The sequence below is a fragment of the Macrobrachium nipponense genome, chromosome 5 (assembly GCF_015104395.2).
Source record: "Macrobrachium nipponense isolate FS-2020 chromosome 5, ASM1510439v2, whole genome shotgun sequence".
Lineage (NCBI taxonomy): Eukaryota > Metazoa > Arthropoda > Malacostraca > Decapoda > Palaemonidae > Macrobrachium > Macrobrachium nipponense.
In genome coordinates this window covers 99,367,213-99,386,381 of record NC_061107.1, presented here as the reverse complement: position 1 = coordinate 99,386,381, position 19,169 = coordinate 99,367,213, and the positions used below count along the sequence as shown (strand labels likewise).

The 19,169-nt window shown below is 39.8% G+C and overlaps 1 protein-coding gene across 2 annotated transcripts in view; it reads right to left on the bottom strand.

Annotated features, from left to right (window-relative positions):
* Positions 1-4,293: 4,293 nt before the first annotated feature.
* The window catches only part of LOC135215545 (probable ATP-dependent RNA helicase ddx56), a 74,795-nt gene continuing 59,919 nt past the window's right edge, over positions 4,294-19,169 (bottom strand). The window contains exon 4 of one of the 2 annotated variants that reach the window (XM_064250378.1): positions 4,294-6,028. In XM_064250378.1, the coding sequence (XP_064106448.1) occupies positions 5,900-6,028 (129 nt within the window). In that variant the 3' untranslated portion in view covers positions 4,294-5,899. The remainder of the gene's footprint in view (positions 6,029-19,169) is intronic. The other variant, XM_064250379.1, reaches the window with a different exon arrangement.

Genomic DNA, 19,169 nt, shown 5'->3' with positions numbered 1-19,169 from the left:
GTAGTCTAAGTGATCGAATTGCTTGGTTATTGTCAATGACATCCTAACATTTTGAGAGACGTTTGAGTTATTCATTGCCAAAAGATTTTAATTCCGTTTGCATTGTTACCATAATCATAAATTAGTTTAAGCAGATCGTTAACTTTACATTCCTGGCTCCCTATAGCACTGGCCTACAGGTTTCTTATTAAAACTGATAAAATGATTTGATTGATTACTATTCCAAAAGATGTTTGTGAATCAATAATGTGAAAAGTTGAAAAGAGAAAATAATGGAAGGATTTGGTTTCGACCCTTGATATTCGTTGTTGGTTAAAAATTGGGCAGACAAAATGTTTTATAGTTATTCTGGGATAGAGTTATTTGATTTATTAATGGGTCAAATGAGTATGACCAAATGCAAAGGAAAAATTTACTTCGGACTGGCGTTCATTGTGAAATAGAAGCACCACAATCAATTATTATGTTCAAGAGGTTTTAATTACTTATCAGATTCATTATACCACAAAGCCATCTACTAAACAATTATGGGTTTTACAAATGAATAACAGAGTAGAACAGGAATACTTATTATAAGAGTAACCACACTTTCATTTACTCACCAGTATCTTTTCCCTTGATGCCTACATGAGCAAGGACCAGCCACTTTTTCAACGTTTCATCATCTTCATATAATTTGTGGAATGATAATTCCGTCTGCGAACAGAGGAAGCTTTAAACAAATTTTGAAGGGCCCTGAAGTAGTTTTAGTTACTGAAAATTAAAAATTCTTGTAGTGGTAAGCCTTTAACAATCTTGACTGCAAATCATATTGCCATCAGTTCTGCCGTGAAAGCCAAAGCGTTATTTTTCAAAAACTTTGTTAGACTGGGAATAAGACAAAAGCAAATAAGACCAATCAGTTTATTCACCAACCATAAAGTGAACTTTACTCCCAGCATGTTCCCGAAAAATCTCTACTACCATTAAGCTTCAACCAATATACAAAACAACTTGCCTAGCCAGCAACAAGTACAGAAAGGGAATAATCTAGAAATTTTTGGATCTAAACAAAATCGTGCGAAAATAAAGGAACCTCTGTTAAAGTGCAACAATCACTGGGAACTTACAGAGATAGAGTCTATGTCCTTGCATCATAAAAATGGTCTACACTTCTTATGTGACACCATGGGATAGCAGTAGGAATCAAACGAAGTGCTAGTGACCAAGGAGGAGAGTGATAGAGCTCACTTTATGGACTAATGTCATTGGTCATGGAGGTTGGCTAGCAATAAGGGGTCTTTGGAAATGTGTTTACTCGCTTGGCATGTCAAGACTCGAGTTAATAATGCTGAAAATGCGTGGTAATGTCAAGTTAATCTTGAGGGAAGAAATGAGGAAGGTTACTGGTTGCCAGAAAAAATTCAGTAGTAAATTGTATACATCCATGACCAGACTGGCTCCTGATCCTTTTCCACCATGTTCTTGGTGGAGAGCCAAGGATACAACAAGGAATAAAGCTAAAAAAAATAATAATAAAAATAAAACAAAAGCCACCAGCGCCATCTACTGACAACTGAACAAACTAGTTTCCTCTGTGATTGCTGACCATGAAACTTGGCAAACTATCTTTAAAAGTGAACATCAAAATTCCTGAAAAGAACGAAAAATATAATTTCCTATAGATAGGAAAACTATTCTACATTACTGGACAGAGAAACTTGACTTGCTTCGTTTGACGATATGGCAGCAAATCTTATACCAGATGATTTGGATCCGTTGGTATGAATTGTGCGGTGAGAGCCTTTTACCTTTATTATGCGTTGATTATGAAAAGAGGATATACATAATAAGAGTACAAATGTGAACATATGTATACTTTCCACGATCCAAAACTGGGGAATGGTGACTTGTTTATGTACAGTATCTCTGAACGAACATTTTCTGTAACTCTGTATCGGACTATAATATAACCATAAGCCACGGTGGAAGAATAAGGGTGTCTTGAATGTTTTTTGCTTCCGCTGGCTTATTTTCGATCAGATTTAGACGGTCAAAGTGCATTTAAGGTCATTAGAATTAGAATAATCTTTGTTTAAAATTTTCCTCGGGTGGTCAGTTGTTTTGTGGTTATTCCAGCTCTGCTTTTTCCCTATCCTTTCTTATTTTTTCATGCATAGGCTTACAAGAGACATCTGGTTAGTTCACATTGGCTTCTGCACCTGAAAACCAACGCAATGTTCCTTCCTGCACTTGGGACAGGCGAATCAGAACTTATCTGTAACCTAGGTTGCATAAAGTAGTTTTCTTTATATATTTTCAGCTATGTGCAGCAGTTAAAAACTGATTTCTTGACTCATAGTAGTTAAACGCTTATTCTTGATTTCCAGATTCAATTTAACCCAACCACAGTAAAACTTCTCAGCCATCAAAGGGTTGGATGAAGCAAATCACTGCTCAAGATTTCACACAGAGAATAGAATATGTATACAATTTAGGCCACAGGCCAAGTGCTGGAACCTATAAGGTCATTGACAGGAAAATTGAGAGTAAAAGGTTATAAAGGTGCAACACCAAGAAAACCTTGCAGTTCCACCATGAAACAATTGTTCGAAGAGGGTGGAAAGTAAGATGGAAGAAAGGATATGAAAGGAGGTACAGTAAAAGGAATGAGACGAGGTTGCAGTTAAGGATTAAAGGGACGCTGCAAAGAACCGTAAGTAATGCCGGCAGCTATACTGATGACACTAGCCCATATGTTGCATATTTCAAAGTTTAGGACGATAAAAATATTTCTTTAAGGGACATACTATATCCAAGACCTGTTTGAAATTAGGACAATAACATACAATGGGGTATAGACAGCTACAGATCATCCTTAACCTACGGGTGGTGGAATCATGAATTACCATTTTAAATGGGAGTGCGGCTTACGTGACTCGCGAACAACATCGAGAGTGAATTTCTATCACCAGAAATACACAACCCTGGGCCCTCAATGGAATGCCCGAGAATCGAACTCACAGCCACTGAGGTGGCATGCCAAGACTATACTGATCACGCCACTGAGGCACTCCACTATTACTACTGTGCTTCTTTTGTAGTGAAGATTCTTACCATCTTACTCTGGATTTCATCTGGCCGTTTATTACTGTCGAAGTCAGCCATTTCAACTCTTTAACAGGTCCATTTTATAAGGATTTATTTCCCTAAATACCTGTGTATCCAGCAGTTCAACATTATATTGACTTCATAACACTTAATTCAAAGCATACTATTTAATCTTCTGTGAATTAGGTTTTTCTTTATACTGAAGCCTTAATTAACGACACTGCCAGGTACCTCAGTTACTAAAAATAATAAAATAACAGGGAGATGAAGGCTCTTTCCAGTGAACTTGATTTAATAATCTCAACTGGTCTTAATACGCATTGAATATTCACTTTTAAGTTTACATATTCCTGCACTCTTTTCATCTTTCTACTACATAAAAGATTCTCATGTTGGAGTTTGGTTGGAAGTGAAATAATAAAGCAAATAAATTTCTACTTAGCTGGCAAGTAATAAGTTTTCTCTTACAATTAATTTACTTGGGCAATTTGGATTTCTTTATCTGTAAAAAAAAAATTGATTCTGAGATTTGGAACTCTACTCATAAAAGCATGCATTTGTTTTCATAACCAAATGAAAAATGTTCTTTTACTCTCACTTTCTCCGAATTTCCTGAATGTGGTGAAAATCTGCTGTGACAGTGTGGGAAGGTGATGGTGAACTTGACAAGAGGATTTGAGCCCATACTGAGTACCAAGTCCTGGTCATGGGATGTTCATTGTAAAATTGTGCATCTGAAGATGGATGTTTGTTAAACCAATGTTCATACTTTGAGTTTCTCTGTTCTTCTACTATGCTTTTCATGAAATTATTTACCTTGTGATCTTATATTTCCTTATTTTTTACATTTTCACTTAATAGCAAAACTGATATAATGCCTGGAAAGAAAGGTGAAATTTGGCAAAAACCAAAACGTTTTACAATTTACGTTTAATTATTAGGACATTAGCTGTCCTTAATACAGTAATAAAGTACTTGCTTACCAATTCAAGTACACACTGCACAGGGGTCAGAATTGCTCCAACCCTAACCAGATCTGAAAAACAAATATCAAGATGCTACACAATGTTGCAGACTAATGTTCATGTCAATAGAACTATTAGGCTGTTGGTAACAAAATGGGATTCAATATATTAATGTCTGGTCGATGACCAGGCATTAAGAAAGTAATATATTGGGGATTTTTTCAAGGTTTCAAACTAGTTTTGTGTTGGTGCACTTTAATGTTTGTTATTAAGGTTTGATTTCATACATCAAAAACTGCTAATCTAGATTCTATTAACGTCAAAATCAATTTAAATTATGTGGTCTTAAACATGACAGGTGTTCTTCATTAGATAATAGAAAAATGTAAAATATGACACCTTTCCATCTCCAAACTTGGCAGACTTTAATTAACACTACGTTTCCATATCAGACATTTAACTTTCAACCAAAGACCACTATAACATGCTGAAAAATCACTCCTAATAGACCATCTTTTCATTGCATAATGTACAAAGATACAAAAATTTCACCTAAACTGTCATGATTAGGTGCAACAAGTACAGTAAGGCCAAGGGTGACAAAAACTTACTTGGACAACCTTTACTGTACTGCACAGCTTTTTAAAAATAGGCATTACAGCGAGTCATTCAAGCTATGGGACCTATTTTCTAACAAGGAATTTGAACCATGTCTTACTGAAGTGGATTATGTGGAAGAGATGATGGTTCAGGTTCCATGTCAAGTTCTGTAGCTGAATGATGCACTGTGGTAACATGATATCCATGCTCTAGTAAATGTACCACCAATTTTTTACTGGCTGGCCACAACCGATGTGTCAAATGAACAACTGTTTTATCTCATCATCTGAATGTCATTCCGTCTTCTTCTACACACTTGTTTTACAAACTGGCCTCCTATTTTTTCCATTTCTCAAACATTGCAGAAATTTTTGCTGCTTTTTCTACTACTGCTGTTTATTAGGATTTGGTTGTACTCTTTTCTAAATTGAAAGTACTATTAATTTTGACATTAGTCATGCAAACTTCACTATTAATTGACATTTCAAATCTTCCAGTCAACAGTAGTTCAAGAAAACAACAAATGCATTTAAATTCATATGAAATAAATGCATAAGAAATTGCTTCCATTAAGGTAATTTTTCACTCATTCCTCTATGACTATAAGAGGTTAGCAAACTAGTTTGTGAATTCATCATCATATAATGCACTAAGATATATATATATACACTGGAGTTACAATTTCATCTTTCTCTTTTCCAAGTCTCTTGTGAAGAGATGTAGAACTTGTATTACAAGGAAGCATGGGCTTCTACTGAACATAATACAGCGGTAGTACATAACTGTAATGTTATAAAACAGGTCTTAATGGTATGAATATATTATTCATTACTTAATATAGTTGATCTAGATTTAATACTGTACGACAAACTTGGCACTTTTCAAACCCAAATTTTATGATAAACATTTGTTACCAAGCTGTCTATAATGTTCATATCAATAATGAAGGCTTACCAAAAGTAATAGCTTAAATAACTACCCTAATTCAACAGCTCAAAATATTCTTAAAAAGGGGCCAGAAATTTGCAACACAAAAAAAGGAGGTTTAAGAATAAAAGGCCTATTTTAAAAAGTTACAGAATGTAATTGAACAAACTGTGGATCCCACAATCTAATAAAGAACACTGAGAGACATTCATTACAAATTGGTGCATAATATTCTGGCCACAATTTAAACACGGATTGCATCTAAGACCAGATCTGTCTAGTCCTGACACTTATAAGTTTATTTTGATGTGCATGACTCAAACATCGTCATCACCGTCATCATCATCATTTTCATTACATTCTTGAGGTTCTTCATTTTCTTCCTCAAGATCTCCAATGGCATTTTCCTCCATTTCCTCTGTATCACCTCCATTTTCATCCGAGTCCTGCAATAATGAAACCTACTTACAAGACAGTAAAACAAAACTTCAGTACCACTAAAATTATCACCTCAAACCAATACAAATTCCTATATTACAAAACAATTGACTAAAGTTCTATGCTTTCAATTTATATTAAATTATGTATTGCATAAGCCAAAACCAACATGGGAGCAGTCTCATAACAAGTTTGGTTAAATGCTTTAAGATACACACTATTCAATGCATATGGTTGAAAACTTTATTAGAGGGTTTGAAATTCTCTTAAAATGTTTCACACTACATGAGAGATGCGTGGCTAAGAAATAAGTAGTGAGTTCTAAGAAAATTATATTTCAAGTCCATGTTGCATAATTGCTGTAATTATTCTGTGGAGGAGGAAGTGTACCATAGAATACAATCAGCTTGGTGCAATTGGAGGAAAACATTAGGTGTGGCTATGTGAAAAAAGATTTAAAGTAAAACTGAAGGGAAAAATGTATAAGGGCATTGTCAGACCTGTGTTAATGCACAGTTGTGAAATATGGCCCATGAAGAAATCACAACAGAAGGATGGAAGTGTCAGAGATGAGAATGTTACATTGGATGCGCGGAGTGACAAGGAGAGACAGGATAAGGAATGACTTCATAAGAGGGATGGTGAAAGTTACTGAAATATCAAAGGAGCTGAAACAGAGATGACTGCAATGGTTTAGGCATGTTATGAGAGGAGAGGTAGACCAAAAAATGAGATGGAGAGACAGTTTACAGGGACATACGGGAGAAGAACATGAGTGAGGTAATGGTGCATGATCACAGAAGATGGAGAAGACTAGTAACAAACAGTGGCCCCATATAAAGATAGGAAAACCTGAAGATAAAGAATAAAGTTGTGTTCCCTACTTATAACAAAGATAAAAACAAACAAGATACCCTTGTGAAATACAATTCCCCAACAGTCGTAAATTTCTACTGGACTCTGAACTCACCACTTGGGGTCATAAAACCCCAAAACAAGTAAATAAGTTAAACAATTCCAAAAAATTAGTTTCTATGAGCTTTTGCTCATGTAACTAGTAGTATTTCTAACATAACAGCAGGGAATAAAGTAATTGCCAAGAGGATAACAAAAATACACAGCAACTTTAAAAGCTTTTAAACAGTTGAAATCCTCATCTCTCACTATGAATGAGATATTTTCCAAACTACAATTCATACACTGAAAAATGATTTCTACTAAAGATTGTCAAGAATGCAACTTACTGAATATGTCAGAAGGATGCTCTAAATGCTAGAAACATTGCTGGGATAATGCCAGATGAATCTATATCAATTGTGTCAACCAGGTCATTAAACGGAGATATCATCTCTAAATGAAAAATGACAAATTTGTAAGTAATTTGTATTTTTCATAACTAACAAACCTGAGGTCTTAACATTAGGATTTACTAGCGCAAAGCTGGAAATCGGTAGAATTAAAATTAAGCTTGTGAGATCCAGGGACTATTGGCCTCTATACCGGGTCACAGGGCGTGTATTACCCAGAATGCCCTTGGCGTCCTGTGACCCACCAGTTACACTTCTAACCCAGTTTAGACTGCTAGAGGGGTGGTTCGAGGTGGGCCTTTAACTGTTAAGACCTCAGGTTTGTTAGTTATGAAAAATACAAATTTGTTACAAATTTGTCATATGTTCATATACGAAACAAAACTTCGGTCTTAACATTAGGATAGACTTACTTATTGGAGGGAGGTAAGTCTCTATAACTGACTGGGAGTTTGCCACCTTTATCCATTTCCGAATATTAGGAGCATTCCAAGAGAATGGACTATAAACCCTTGAACCAAAGATAAGAGAATCTATTGGTTTCCCTCACTGGGTGCTGGTACTATGCCATGGTTCATAAACTATGGGAAAATAGAGAACCTTCCATTCTCATAAACCACTCGTCCCTTGTATCTGGATCTATGGCTAACCACCTCACCTGCATCTAGTCCGTTCCAGCTTATGATGGTACTCTCCTTCATACTGCCCGTAGGTAAAGGAGTAGAAAGAAAGTAGTAAAGAAAAAAGACCAGTCATCCCATTCATTCTACTTTCATACCTTCATCTTAGACTAGACACAAACTGACCCTCCAGGGGTACTGGATGAGCTGTACCACTTGCTGGGCCGCCACCACTGGACCCAAGGAAAAGGTATCCATGGATCTATGGGCAACGTCTTTTAAATAAAAGGAAGTGAAAGTTGTTTGGCGTTTCCAAACAACAGCTTTCAGAATTCTCTCCACAGACATATTCTTCTTGAATGCCAAAGAAGCACTCAAGCCTCTGATGTCATGAGCCCTAACCCTCTCCTGGCTATCTGACCCCCTGTCTTCTGTCATGTAGGCATACAAGCCTTTTCCAAGCTTTGCTTATAAAAATATTGAACAAAACTTCACCAAAGAAAACAAAAGCTCCAAAGCCCTGCGGGCAAGGAACTAAATACTTATTAAAAAGAGTAAAGGAAAATTACACAAAACATACTTAAAGCACAGCAGAACTTACTAGAGCAAAATACTTACAACTGTATTTCAAACAAACAATTAGAAAAAATACATTTCAAGAATGCCACATCAAACAAAGAATAACACAAAATGAATGAATAGAGAAGCCATTATTTGTGGTCTGGCATTCCTTATTATTTAACATAGATTAGTTCAACAAGAAAAGGGAAACATCTTTGTACTTAAAGGTTTATCAAAAGAAATTCTTTTTAAAGAAGAGTTGAAAATTGGAGCATGGTAACTCGGGAAGAAGAGCCGAGTTTCTGACAGTTCAGTTCATCTGCCAGAAATTCCAACTGAACTATAGAAAGAAACTCAAGTGATCATTCACAGTAAAAACTCTTACTCTTGTCGCTTGGGGGCAAGTGCTAGTGGAAAAATAAAAATAAATTAAATAAAAAATAAGGAATGTGGACTTGTCTAAAGGAATTATACAGTCTAGGAAAGAGCAAGATTCGAGGACTACTACTGCTTGACAGATACCAAGCATAGGCCCAACTGAAGATTCAGGTCTTAGGGAAAACCAGTGGTGCCCTGCTATGATTCTTTGTTCCTGTGCAGGGCAAAGACTTGAAAGAAGGCTTGTGCTGTAATTGTCAAAGCCTAAAACTCCAAGACTGGCAGACTCTGTCTTGTAAGATGGGTCTGAGATATCTTGGAGTCTGTATGAGGACAAGAAAACGAAGTATCCTACATGACCAAGAACTTTGTACAAATGTTCCAGAGAAAGGACGACAGGACTGTTCAGTTAGTCTCTGCAACCGAGCAAACTTGAAGAACATCATGCAGACAATTAAGCAGACTGGCTGTTGACACTGCAGGATACTTATGCAATAATGCTTAGCGTGGACTCGATGGCATCACATACAAGCTAAAAACATATGCAGAACTTTACTTGGCTAAAATTATTATCTGACACACTTGTGGGAACTTGGAAAGGCCACAAACGACACCAAAGCCTGGCCATGGGATAAAAATGGCTTGAACAAAGCCAGAAGGGATGACTTTTGCTGCAACCAAACACAATGATCTAGAAGAAACAATTTGTGAAAAGGAAGTGTGATTCTCTTGTTAAGATGGCTGAAGGCAAAGAAGAGAGCTGAAGTGACTGGGTGTTTCTCCCAGTAGGGAGGGAAGAAGAAAAAAAAATATCTACAATATGATATTGTTATGATACAATAAAGTTTGTTCATACTTACCTGGCAGATATATATATAGCTGTATTTTCTGAAGTCCGACAGAATTTAAAAAACTTTCGACACACGCAGTGGTCGGCCAGGTGGTTAGTACCCATTCCCGCCGCTGGGAGGCGGGTATCAGGAACCATTCCCATTTTCTATTCATAATTTTTATTTCCACTGTCCCCTGAGGGGAGGTGGGTGGGTACTTGATTATATATATCTGCCAGGTAAGTATGAACAAACTTTATTGTATCATAACAATATCATTTTGTTCATGAAACTTACCTGTCAGATATATATATAGCTGAATCCCACCGTTGGAGGTGGGAAGGGACAGAATAGAAGGATTTTGGGAAACAAATGCATGCAGATGATTTACATCTTGGTTCCACCTGTTAGCATAGCCGACTCCGTGATTACTGTCACCCAAGTCTGCTTCTGCTTTACTAGAGTTGCCAGCGAGGTAGAGACCTATAAAGCTGGTGCACTCCAGATGATCTGTCAACGGGGGCGTGACCACAATGTGACTAGACCATATTGACCACACCATGAGGGCTAAGAAGTAAAATAAATATATATATATATAAATATATATATCACCACCTGACCAACCTAGCCAAAGTTAAGGTGTGTTAACTAAGGCTTAAGAGTTAAGAAGTCGCCGTTGTCGGCGACTCAACAACTAAATTAAGAGCTCTTCCTAACCATTTTCTACAGGATAGGATGAGTGGTACTTCTTGCCCCCAAGATTGTGTCTGCAGACACGTATGGCCCTAGCGAGCAGCAGATCTCATATGCCATCTTCACATCTCGCAGGGAGTGTGAAGTGAACACAGAGTTGCTTCGCTAAAACATGGTACTCAGGATGTTGCTGAGTGCCATGCTCTGTTGAAATGCTTCCGAGGCCGCGCCCTCACCTCGTGAGCATTCAGATAAAAAGATTTCAAATCTTTGTGCAAACACAATGAAGGAGCATTTTTGAAAGAACTCCTTAACACTAAAGCCAGGGTGTTCTTCGATATGTGCAAGTCTGGTCTTTTTCGGAACACTGCAGATTGCCCGAATGACTTCGACTTTCTTGAGTTTTATGTAGATAAAACTTGAGAGACCTGACAGGGCACAGGACTCTCTCTGGCTCCTGCCCACTAACTTGTGCCATCCTTGCTTCCAAGCTCCTGGCCCAAGGACAAAACGGGTTTCCATTCTTAGGCCACAACTAAAGGCTTAGAGAGCACACCGCCTTGTGTTCTCTAAAGCCAAAACTTGTGACGATGGCTTAAATCTCACTAACCCTCTTTGTCGTATCTAGGGTGGTTAGAAGAAGGCCTTCCTGATCACATGCAAGAAGTTAACAGGTAGGAGAGGATCGAATGCTTTGACATCAAGAACTTCAGACTACGTCTAAGTTCCATATTGAAAGCTTCGATCTGGACATGCACAGTCAGTCCGTCTGTACTAAAGTCAGGTGACCGACCAGTTCTTGACCAGTCAGACGAATCAAGGACAGCAAGGCTGTACCCTGAAGACCATAAGGCACTATTCTTCGCTGAAGGATGAGTGTCTGGACTGCCTGGGCGATTCAATCTAAGCAAACCTTGGGGGTGTATCAACGCAACCCAACGTCGTCAGCGAATCAACTCCTGACTCGAGCTTCTGGTGCCAGGAGCAAGGAGCAAAAAGGCGATTCAGTCCCGAAGGAAGAATGCCTGACAGTCCAACCTGGTCTCATGTTACACGATCATCGGGGGTGTATAAACGCAACCGACTTCGTCAACAAGAAACTCAGGGCTACTATATGTCGCCTGATCTCGCACGAGTGTCTGACTCCGAGAAAACAGGTGAGACAAAAAGTAGATGGTGAGCGAGTTTCGAGATTCCACAGAACTCAAAGATCGTGAAGGGCTTTGTTGTTTGACAGATGCAAATCTCTGAGACCCAAAAGCCGTCAACAACATATTTGCGTATTCTTTAATAGTTGTGACTGCCAGCTTATCCCATTCTTCAGACGGAAATGGAAGACGGTAATCTTATTCCTGTCAACATCTCAATAGTCTGAACGTTGTCAGACTCAGAGCGGAGAGGTTATAGGTACCTTTCGAGTTAGAGTAGACCGACTCTCTCGGAAAAGGTCCTTGGAAAGTGAACTAGGAAGGATGTGACCTCTGTGATCCAGGATCCTGAAGGCCAACATGGGGCGATCAGCGTCATTGTCGCTCCCTGTGACGTCATAAATCCTCATTACATTTCCTAAACGATTGAAAAAGGGGAAAAGAGACTAAACATCCATCCCCGTTTAATATCATAGGATGGCGTTTAATGGTACCGATCCCGGATCGAGAAAAAAGGGAGCAGAGAAGAAGAAGCCTCTTCGTCCTCAACATATCGAAGAGAAGAATGAAAGGGCGTCCCTAAAGTCTCCATAACTCTCAACTTACTTCTAAAGAAAGATTCCACTCGGAAGTCAAAAGTTGCTGCCGTCGATCGAGACGATTCGTACGGACTTTTGCAATCCTGTAACGAACCTCTAGAGGATCGTTACATTCTACGCCTGTTGTTATAATAGGCTCTTTCTCGTAAACTCGAGCAGGGACCGAGAGAAGATACTTCTTAAGATATGAGAGAGCTGTGGAATATCAGAGTTGATGTGGACCACTGGTTCCAAAAACTCGTTTCGAGGACTGGAGGGACGACCGAATTGCATTTACTTCTTTCAGATTAAGATCCAGGACATCTGAAACACTATCCAGATGTCCGGCACCTTCTTTCTATCATGACGCACTGAGAGATGTTCAGAATAATTCCTAGATCTTGAATAATATTTCAGTTTCCCGGTAGGAAAAAACTGTGGTCTGAATTGCAGTCTATTCGGGGAAACAAACTTTTTCAGGAAGGAAATGGTCCCCAGCAAGCTCATCCATTCCCTCCCCGAGTATGCTTACTTCCCTATAAGGCTGCGCTTTGCCTAAGCAGGAGAGCATATAAAAGTGCAATGTTGCGGTAGACTCGTAGTTCTATACCGTGCGGTAACGAGCACCGAAAGGATAAAGAGATAACTCTGTTGAACATAGTAAGGCAAAACGAATGCAACGTTTATTCATTCACGTAAGAAATCCCCTCAATCTTAGGCTAAAGTCCGTGATTGTAGGACAGAGATACAGTTAGTCAGTCAATCCCGCAGGAGAGACGTAACCGCCAGCACAGAGATACGGTTAGTCAGTCAATCCCGCAGGAGAGAGAGACGTAACCTACAGCGCATGACAGCGCACGATCTGTTACTGGCTCGGTTGGAACTTGGACAGTCAGACACAGCCGCAGCCAGCAGCTTACGAACGTCGTCTCTTAACTTTATGTCTGGGTTGCCAGCTACCCTATTCTACGAAGAAATAGGTCCGTTATTTTTTGAGCAAAAAGAGAGACTCAAGCTGGTATATTTAAGCGAAACAGAAAACGCTAAATATATAGATGCGTTTGTGTCGTCAGAACACTACCATACAACGGTAAAAGATAAATCGGAAACTCCTGGAAGGCCTTTACATAACCCGTAACTGCCTTATCGCAAAGTCTTGACTGCGGTAGAGAAAACGAGATCTTCCCTTGAGCTTTCCTTAACTCCATCCACCTTTGCGAAAAGCATTATAATATTGACAGAGACCTCTTGAATTCACGAAACCCGAGGTGTTGCTGGGTTTCGAAGACGAAGTTGTCTGTTCACTTTAAGCTTCCTCCGAAGCACTGCTTACTTCACATTCTTGAGGCTCAAATCTTAAACAAGAGCTTGAAGTTGAAGAGTTCAACAGAAACGTTCAGCCAGGAGACAAACCTGGTGTGCGCTGGGGCGCGCTCGGCGTCCACTGGCGCGCGCCTGGCGTCCATCCGAGCATCCCGTTCAAGCCGAGCGTCAAAAGAAGCGTGCAGAAAAGCGTCACGCTCCTGACAGGCGTCAAAACAAGCGAGAGAAACTGCCTTCTTTTTCATATCTCGGTGGAAAGACGTACACGTCATCAGGCGACGTTCGCCTTCTTACTTCTCACTGAAACGCATAACGAGAGAGTGAGGGGACGTGAAGCGTCCTCTTCTATAAAGCTTCTATTTAGAGGGCGCGAGTCCTTCGAGATTCGTGCACGTGCACGATCTTCCGCAGCCTGGGAAACGTCAACAGGTCCTACCGAAGGGACGCCAGATCGATGTGGGTTCCCCGTAACCCTCCTTCGGCTTTCGACATGCCCTCTCCCTGGTCCTGGGAGTCCGACAGAGGTCCAGGCCTAGAGGCGTTATGGGGCGGATCTGACGTTCCCTCCTGACGAGAGAGAGGACGTGAAGCGTCCTCTTCTCTAAAGCTTCTTAGAGGGCGCGAGTCCTTCCGAGAGCTCCAACCCTTGCGCGGGGAGGACGCCTCGGAGGACGAGAAGCAATCCTTCAGGATTCGTGCACGTGCACGAACTTTGGCAGTCTGGGGATTTTCATCAGAAACTGCCGAAGGCACGCCAGATCGGTGGGGGTTCCTCGTAACCCTCCTTCGGCTTTCGACATGCCCTCTCCCTGTGGTCCTGGGAGTCCGACAGAGGTCTAGACCTAGAGGCGTTATAAGGCCGATCTGACGCACCCTCCACTACACAAGGGGCACTGTCACTGCACTTAGCCACTTCACTATTGCTCTCTAAAGCAAGCACTTTCGATTCTAAGTTACGAATCGAAAGAGTATAAGAGAAAAGGGCAATAACCTCTACAGACACTGTTTTAGGGCCCGAAGGCAACAATACAGGGTTAGGAGTAACAATAACAGAAGTAGCACTCTTCACAACAATGAAGGAGAGCGATCACCTCTCGCAGACATATTCATAACCCGTAGGCCATACTATAGGGTTAGGCAAAATAAAGTCTACAGGAAGGTTAGCAGGTTCACTACCCTGACTTTTGTTTACTGATTAATTGCGTACATACGAATCATACTTTTTCCTTACGGAATTAGACATGTTTACTGATTAATAGAGTACATACGAATCATACGTCTTCCTTACGGAATAGACAAAGTCTCACACTCCTTACATGACAAATCTCAACAAAGAAGCAAGACCCAAACCCCTCGTGCATACCAAGTGCGGATCTACCGAAGCTTTCGGTAGCCACACCCTATCTTTGCAGACAACCCCCTCTGAAACTAGCCTAACTAGATTCAGATATCTTATGCAAAAATGAATCAAATTCAAATCAATTTAAGATAGCGTATGCCTAGCCACAAATCCAAGTAAATAAATCAAAAGACAATTAGGATACTTAGCGGCAATGAAGTTTCCAAAATCCTAAGACGGAGGTACTGAAAACAGGTGTTTTCAGCACCGGCGACAGAAAAATTATGAATAGAAAATGGGAATGGTTCCTGATACCCGCCTCCCAGCGGCGGGAATGGGTACTAACCACCTGGCCGACCACTGCGTGTGTCGAAAGTTTTTTAAATTCTGTCGGACTTCAGAAAATACAGCTATATATATATCTGACAGGTAAGTTTCATGAACAAAAATAGAAACACTTAACTCCCCTTACCTCATATGACAGGATTAAGAGACCAGCAAAAGCAATGTCTATAGGACCCTGTTCCTGAAGTCAGTCAAGAAAAAAAACCTTACTACAGATTCTTAACAAGAACTTCAGCCAGGAGGACTAATTCCATCCTAGCCTAAGAGGGAGGAAAAGACAAAATACATTTGTCTTGCTTCCTTAAAAACCAAAGTTAGACTACCAACTACTTGTAGAGGTGATAGCTTTCCTCAACAAGCCATAAATTCAAACACAAAGCTCCACCTGCAAAAAAAAAAGTGCTTTGAGAGACTAACTCGTAATAGAGGGGAACAATTTGGGTCATCTGGAACTCGAGGCGAAGGTAGTACAGGCTGAAGAGAGACAAAACTGCCTGACAGCAGTAGCAAAGTACTCAGGGTCCTGATGCTGTAGAAAGGGTATCCAATGATCAACTGGCAGTCAATTGGAAATTGCACACAAAAAAGAACAACACTATGTTCTTAGAAGAAACAGGCGCCATTATAACAAGTCTGGCGTCAGCCACTAGTAGGCTGGCACCAGACATATGAGAGTAAGTACTGGGAGCTCTCTAAGAAGACAAGCTCTAGCAATAATAGGAGAAAGAAAGAAAGAAAGAAAGAAAGAAAGAAAGAAAGAAAGGGACTCTCAGACACTGATGGTCTGCTTGACGCCAGTACTGGCGTTCCGCATCCAAAAGTTTAGGACACAAAAATTCAAGACTTTACCAGCATATATAAAAAGGTGGATTACATTCCTGCTCCTGAGATGTTTACAGGGGAGTGGAGAAGAGTGAATCTCATCTGATAGTGGTTCTTCAATGGCTGAGATTAACTAGAAAACGCCATTGGAGATTTGCCTACGCTTAGGTACTATCACCACAGAAAGGCACATCTGCATGGACCCCTTTCCAATGGCTGTTTGTCAACACCTGCCGATAGCAGGCTCAACTGAAGGGCAGCTATCCGGGGGGCAAAACCCCTTTGGACTCCCATGGACCAACAATGTGCCTCCTCCCAGGTTTAAGAGAATCAAGGGACGAGTAGCCACCTCCTCCACAGCACAACACTTCACTATGAGAAGGTTAACATCTGTTAACCCAGGAACAAGACTGGCAATGGCACGGGAAGGAAGCAAGGGAACCAGGCGAGGGAGTAAGTGGAGAAAAATAATCGCCGGTAGGAGAGAAAATTGGTGAGGGGAGAGAGCTGGCTCCAGGCTAGCTGGTCACCAAGCGAGCTAGTACCCGGGAGCTAAGCACTCAAAGGTTGATGAATATTTTGGGGGCTCGAAACACGGTTCCCGACTACCGAGAACAGTTACTCTCCTAATAAAAGCAACTAAATTTAAGCACAACTTCTCTCCCTACTACATACTGCCCTTACACTTCATTTCTCAGCAAAGAAAGGTGTAAGATGAAGTTCAATTAATCTCCTCCAACAATACATAGTTAAAGTACTTAAAATACCATTAAACAAACATATCTCAACTTCTATCAAATGCTACATTGAGACTTTTAGATATGCATTTCACAACTGAAAAAATTGGTCCGGCAGTGAACACAATATTACGTTTATTATGCTACTACAATGGTTGAAGCACCATGTGTACCTTACACAGACACATCTCAATTCATATAAAAAATAATTTGAGACTTGTAGGCAAGCATTTCATACTGAAAATATTGGTTCAGCAAGGAATGCAATGTCTACATTTATTATGCTACTTGGAAAAGGGAAGTTAATCTTTACCAACCACAGCTTGAAATGCACAGAGCACCATCATACAATCATATCTCAGATCCTACCAAACATTATTTGAGACTTGAAGATGTATTACATTACTGAAAATATCGGTTTGGAGTGAATGTAATAGTATTACATTTTATTACGACAATCACTAACGGTGGTAGTGAATGCAATGGTTAAGCAATTTGATTGCAAATTCACTACTTCACTACTATAGAGAAATAAGATAAAACTTGAATCAGATCTTATTAACAAAACAATAAAATACTGATCCTGAAAGTTGTAAGCTTGAAGGCTACCTGAAATCAGTGATAATACTACAATGAACCCCACGTATTTGTGCACTCCGGATTTGCAGACTCACATATTCGCGGATTTTTCTTTGGAACATATACTAACCCCTTTTTTGCAGAAAATTTGCCCATTGGAAGTATTTTTCTGAGAGAAACATCCACAAACCCCTGTTTTTTTTTGTTTTTTTTTTTTAAATCAATTTCATCACAAACTGCACTTTTTGTGATAAAACCATTAAAAAAACCAGGTATAAACATTTTAAGTGGTTTTTCTTGAGCTTTAACAAACAAAATAAGCAATTTTAAGCGTTTTTATTATAGGGGTTTCAACTATTTGCGGATTCTAGCTATTCATGGGGGGTGGTGGTCTGGTACCAATCCCTTGCTAATACGGGGGAACACTGTAAACCGAAATCCAGTCTCCGATTGACAAATTTAAGAACACTAGGTGTTTCCTGAATGCCAACTGAAACAGAATGAGCTTAATTGCTAAGTAGTTCCTGGTATTCCCTTTAGTGGGTGGGACCTGTCACCTGCACTGTATGGTTAAGCATTAACCGCTAATTTTTTTCATTCAAGCTGCCATGCAAGAAGAAACTAACAGTTACGTGATTACTGGGTAGTTACTTATATAAAAATATAGAATTTAGGCCAAAGGCCAAGTGCTGGGATCTACCAAGTCATTCAGCACTGAAACAAAATTACAGTAAAAAGGTTTGAAAGGTGTACCACAAGGAAAACCTCGCAATAACACTATGAAACCACTGTTAGGTGAGGGCAGAAAGTAAGATTGAAAAGAACATGAATCGAGGCACAGCAAAAAGAACTGAAAGGGTTGCAGCTAAGGGCCAAAGGGACACTGCAAAGAACCTTGAGTAATACCTAAAGTGCACTGACAGGCCTAGAAAGTTAGAATTCACAGAGCACAAAGCATATGATAATCAAAATGACAAGTTTTTAACTAATTTGTATTTTTCATAACTTACAAACCTGAGGTCTTAACATTAGGATAAATACTCAGCGCCAACTGGAAACCGGTAATGTTTAAAATAATTGTGTATGCAAGGGACTATTGGCATCTGTGCTTGGTCACGAGACATGTGGAGCCACCCACATTCCCCTCACTAACTCGTGGACCCATTAGTTATTTTTCTTCCAACACAGGTAGTTGATAGAGGGGTGGTTAGAGGTGGGCCTTTGTATGTTAAGACCTCAGGTTGTAAGTTATGAAAAATACAAAAATTTGTCATTTGTTCATATACAAAACAAACCTTCGGTCTTAACATTAGGATAGACTTACTCTTGGTGGGAGGTAAGTACTATTAACCAACTGGGAGTTTGCCACCTTTGATCAGTTTTCTGAATACTAGAATTCTACGAAACAACTGACCAGTATTTCTGAATCTAAGACATATGAATATCATAGAGTCAGACTTCTGGGATTTTACACAAACACAATGTCATGGTTCATTGCGTCCGAGGAAGATAAGAAGATCTATTCCCCTAACAAACCAATTCATCCACTCATGTAGGTTTGTTATCATTCCTCTCCCCCTTACTAAAGAGAGGAATGTCCTGCTACTGGTAGGTATCTTACTGATACTAACCCTAACAGTATGGCCACTTCACTCACCTGTACCTTGTCCGTTCCAGCTTATGATGGTACTCTCTTCTTACTGCTCTAAGTAAAGAAGGAGACAGAAATTTGAAAAGGAAAGAGGCCAGTTAACTCCTCCATTTCACATTCATACCATCATCTTAGACAAGATACCAACTGACCCGCCAGGGGTACTGGATGAGTTACACCATTTGTTGAGCCGCCACCAAAGGACTCAAGGAAATTGTGTCCAAGGACTTCTGGGCAA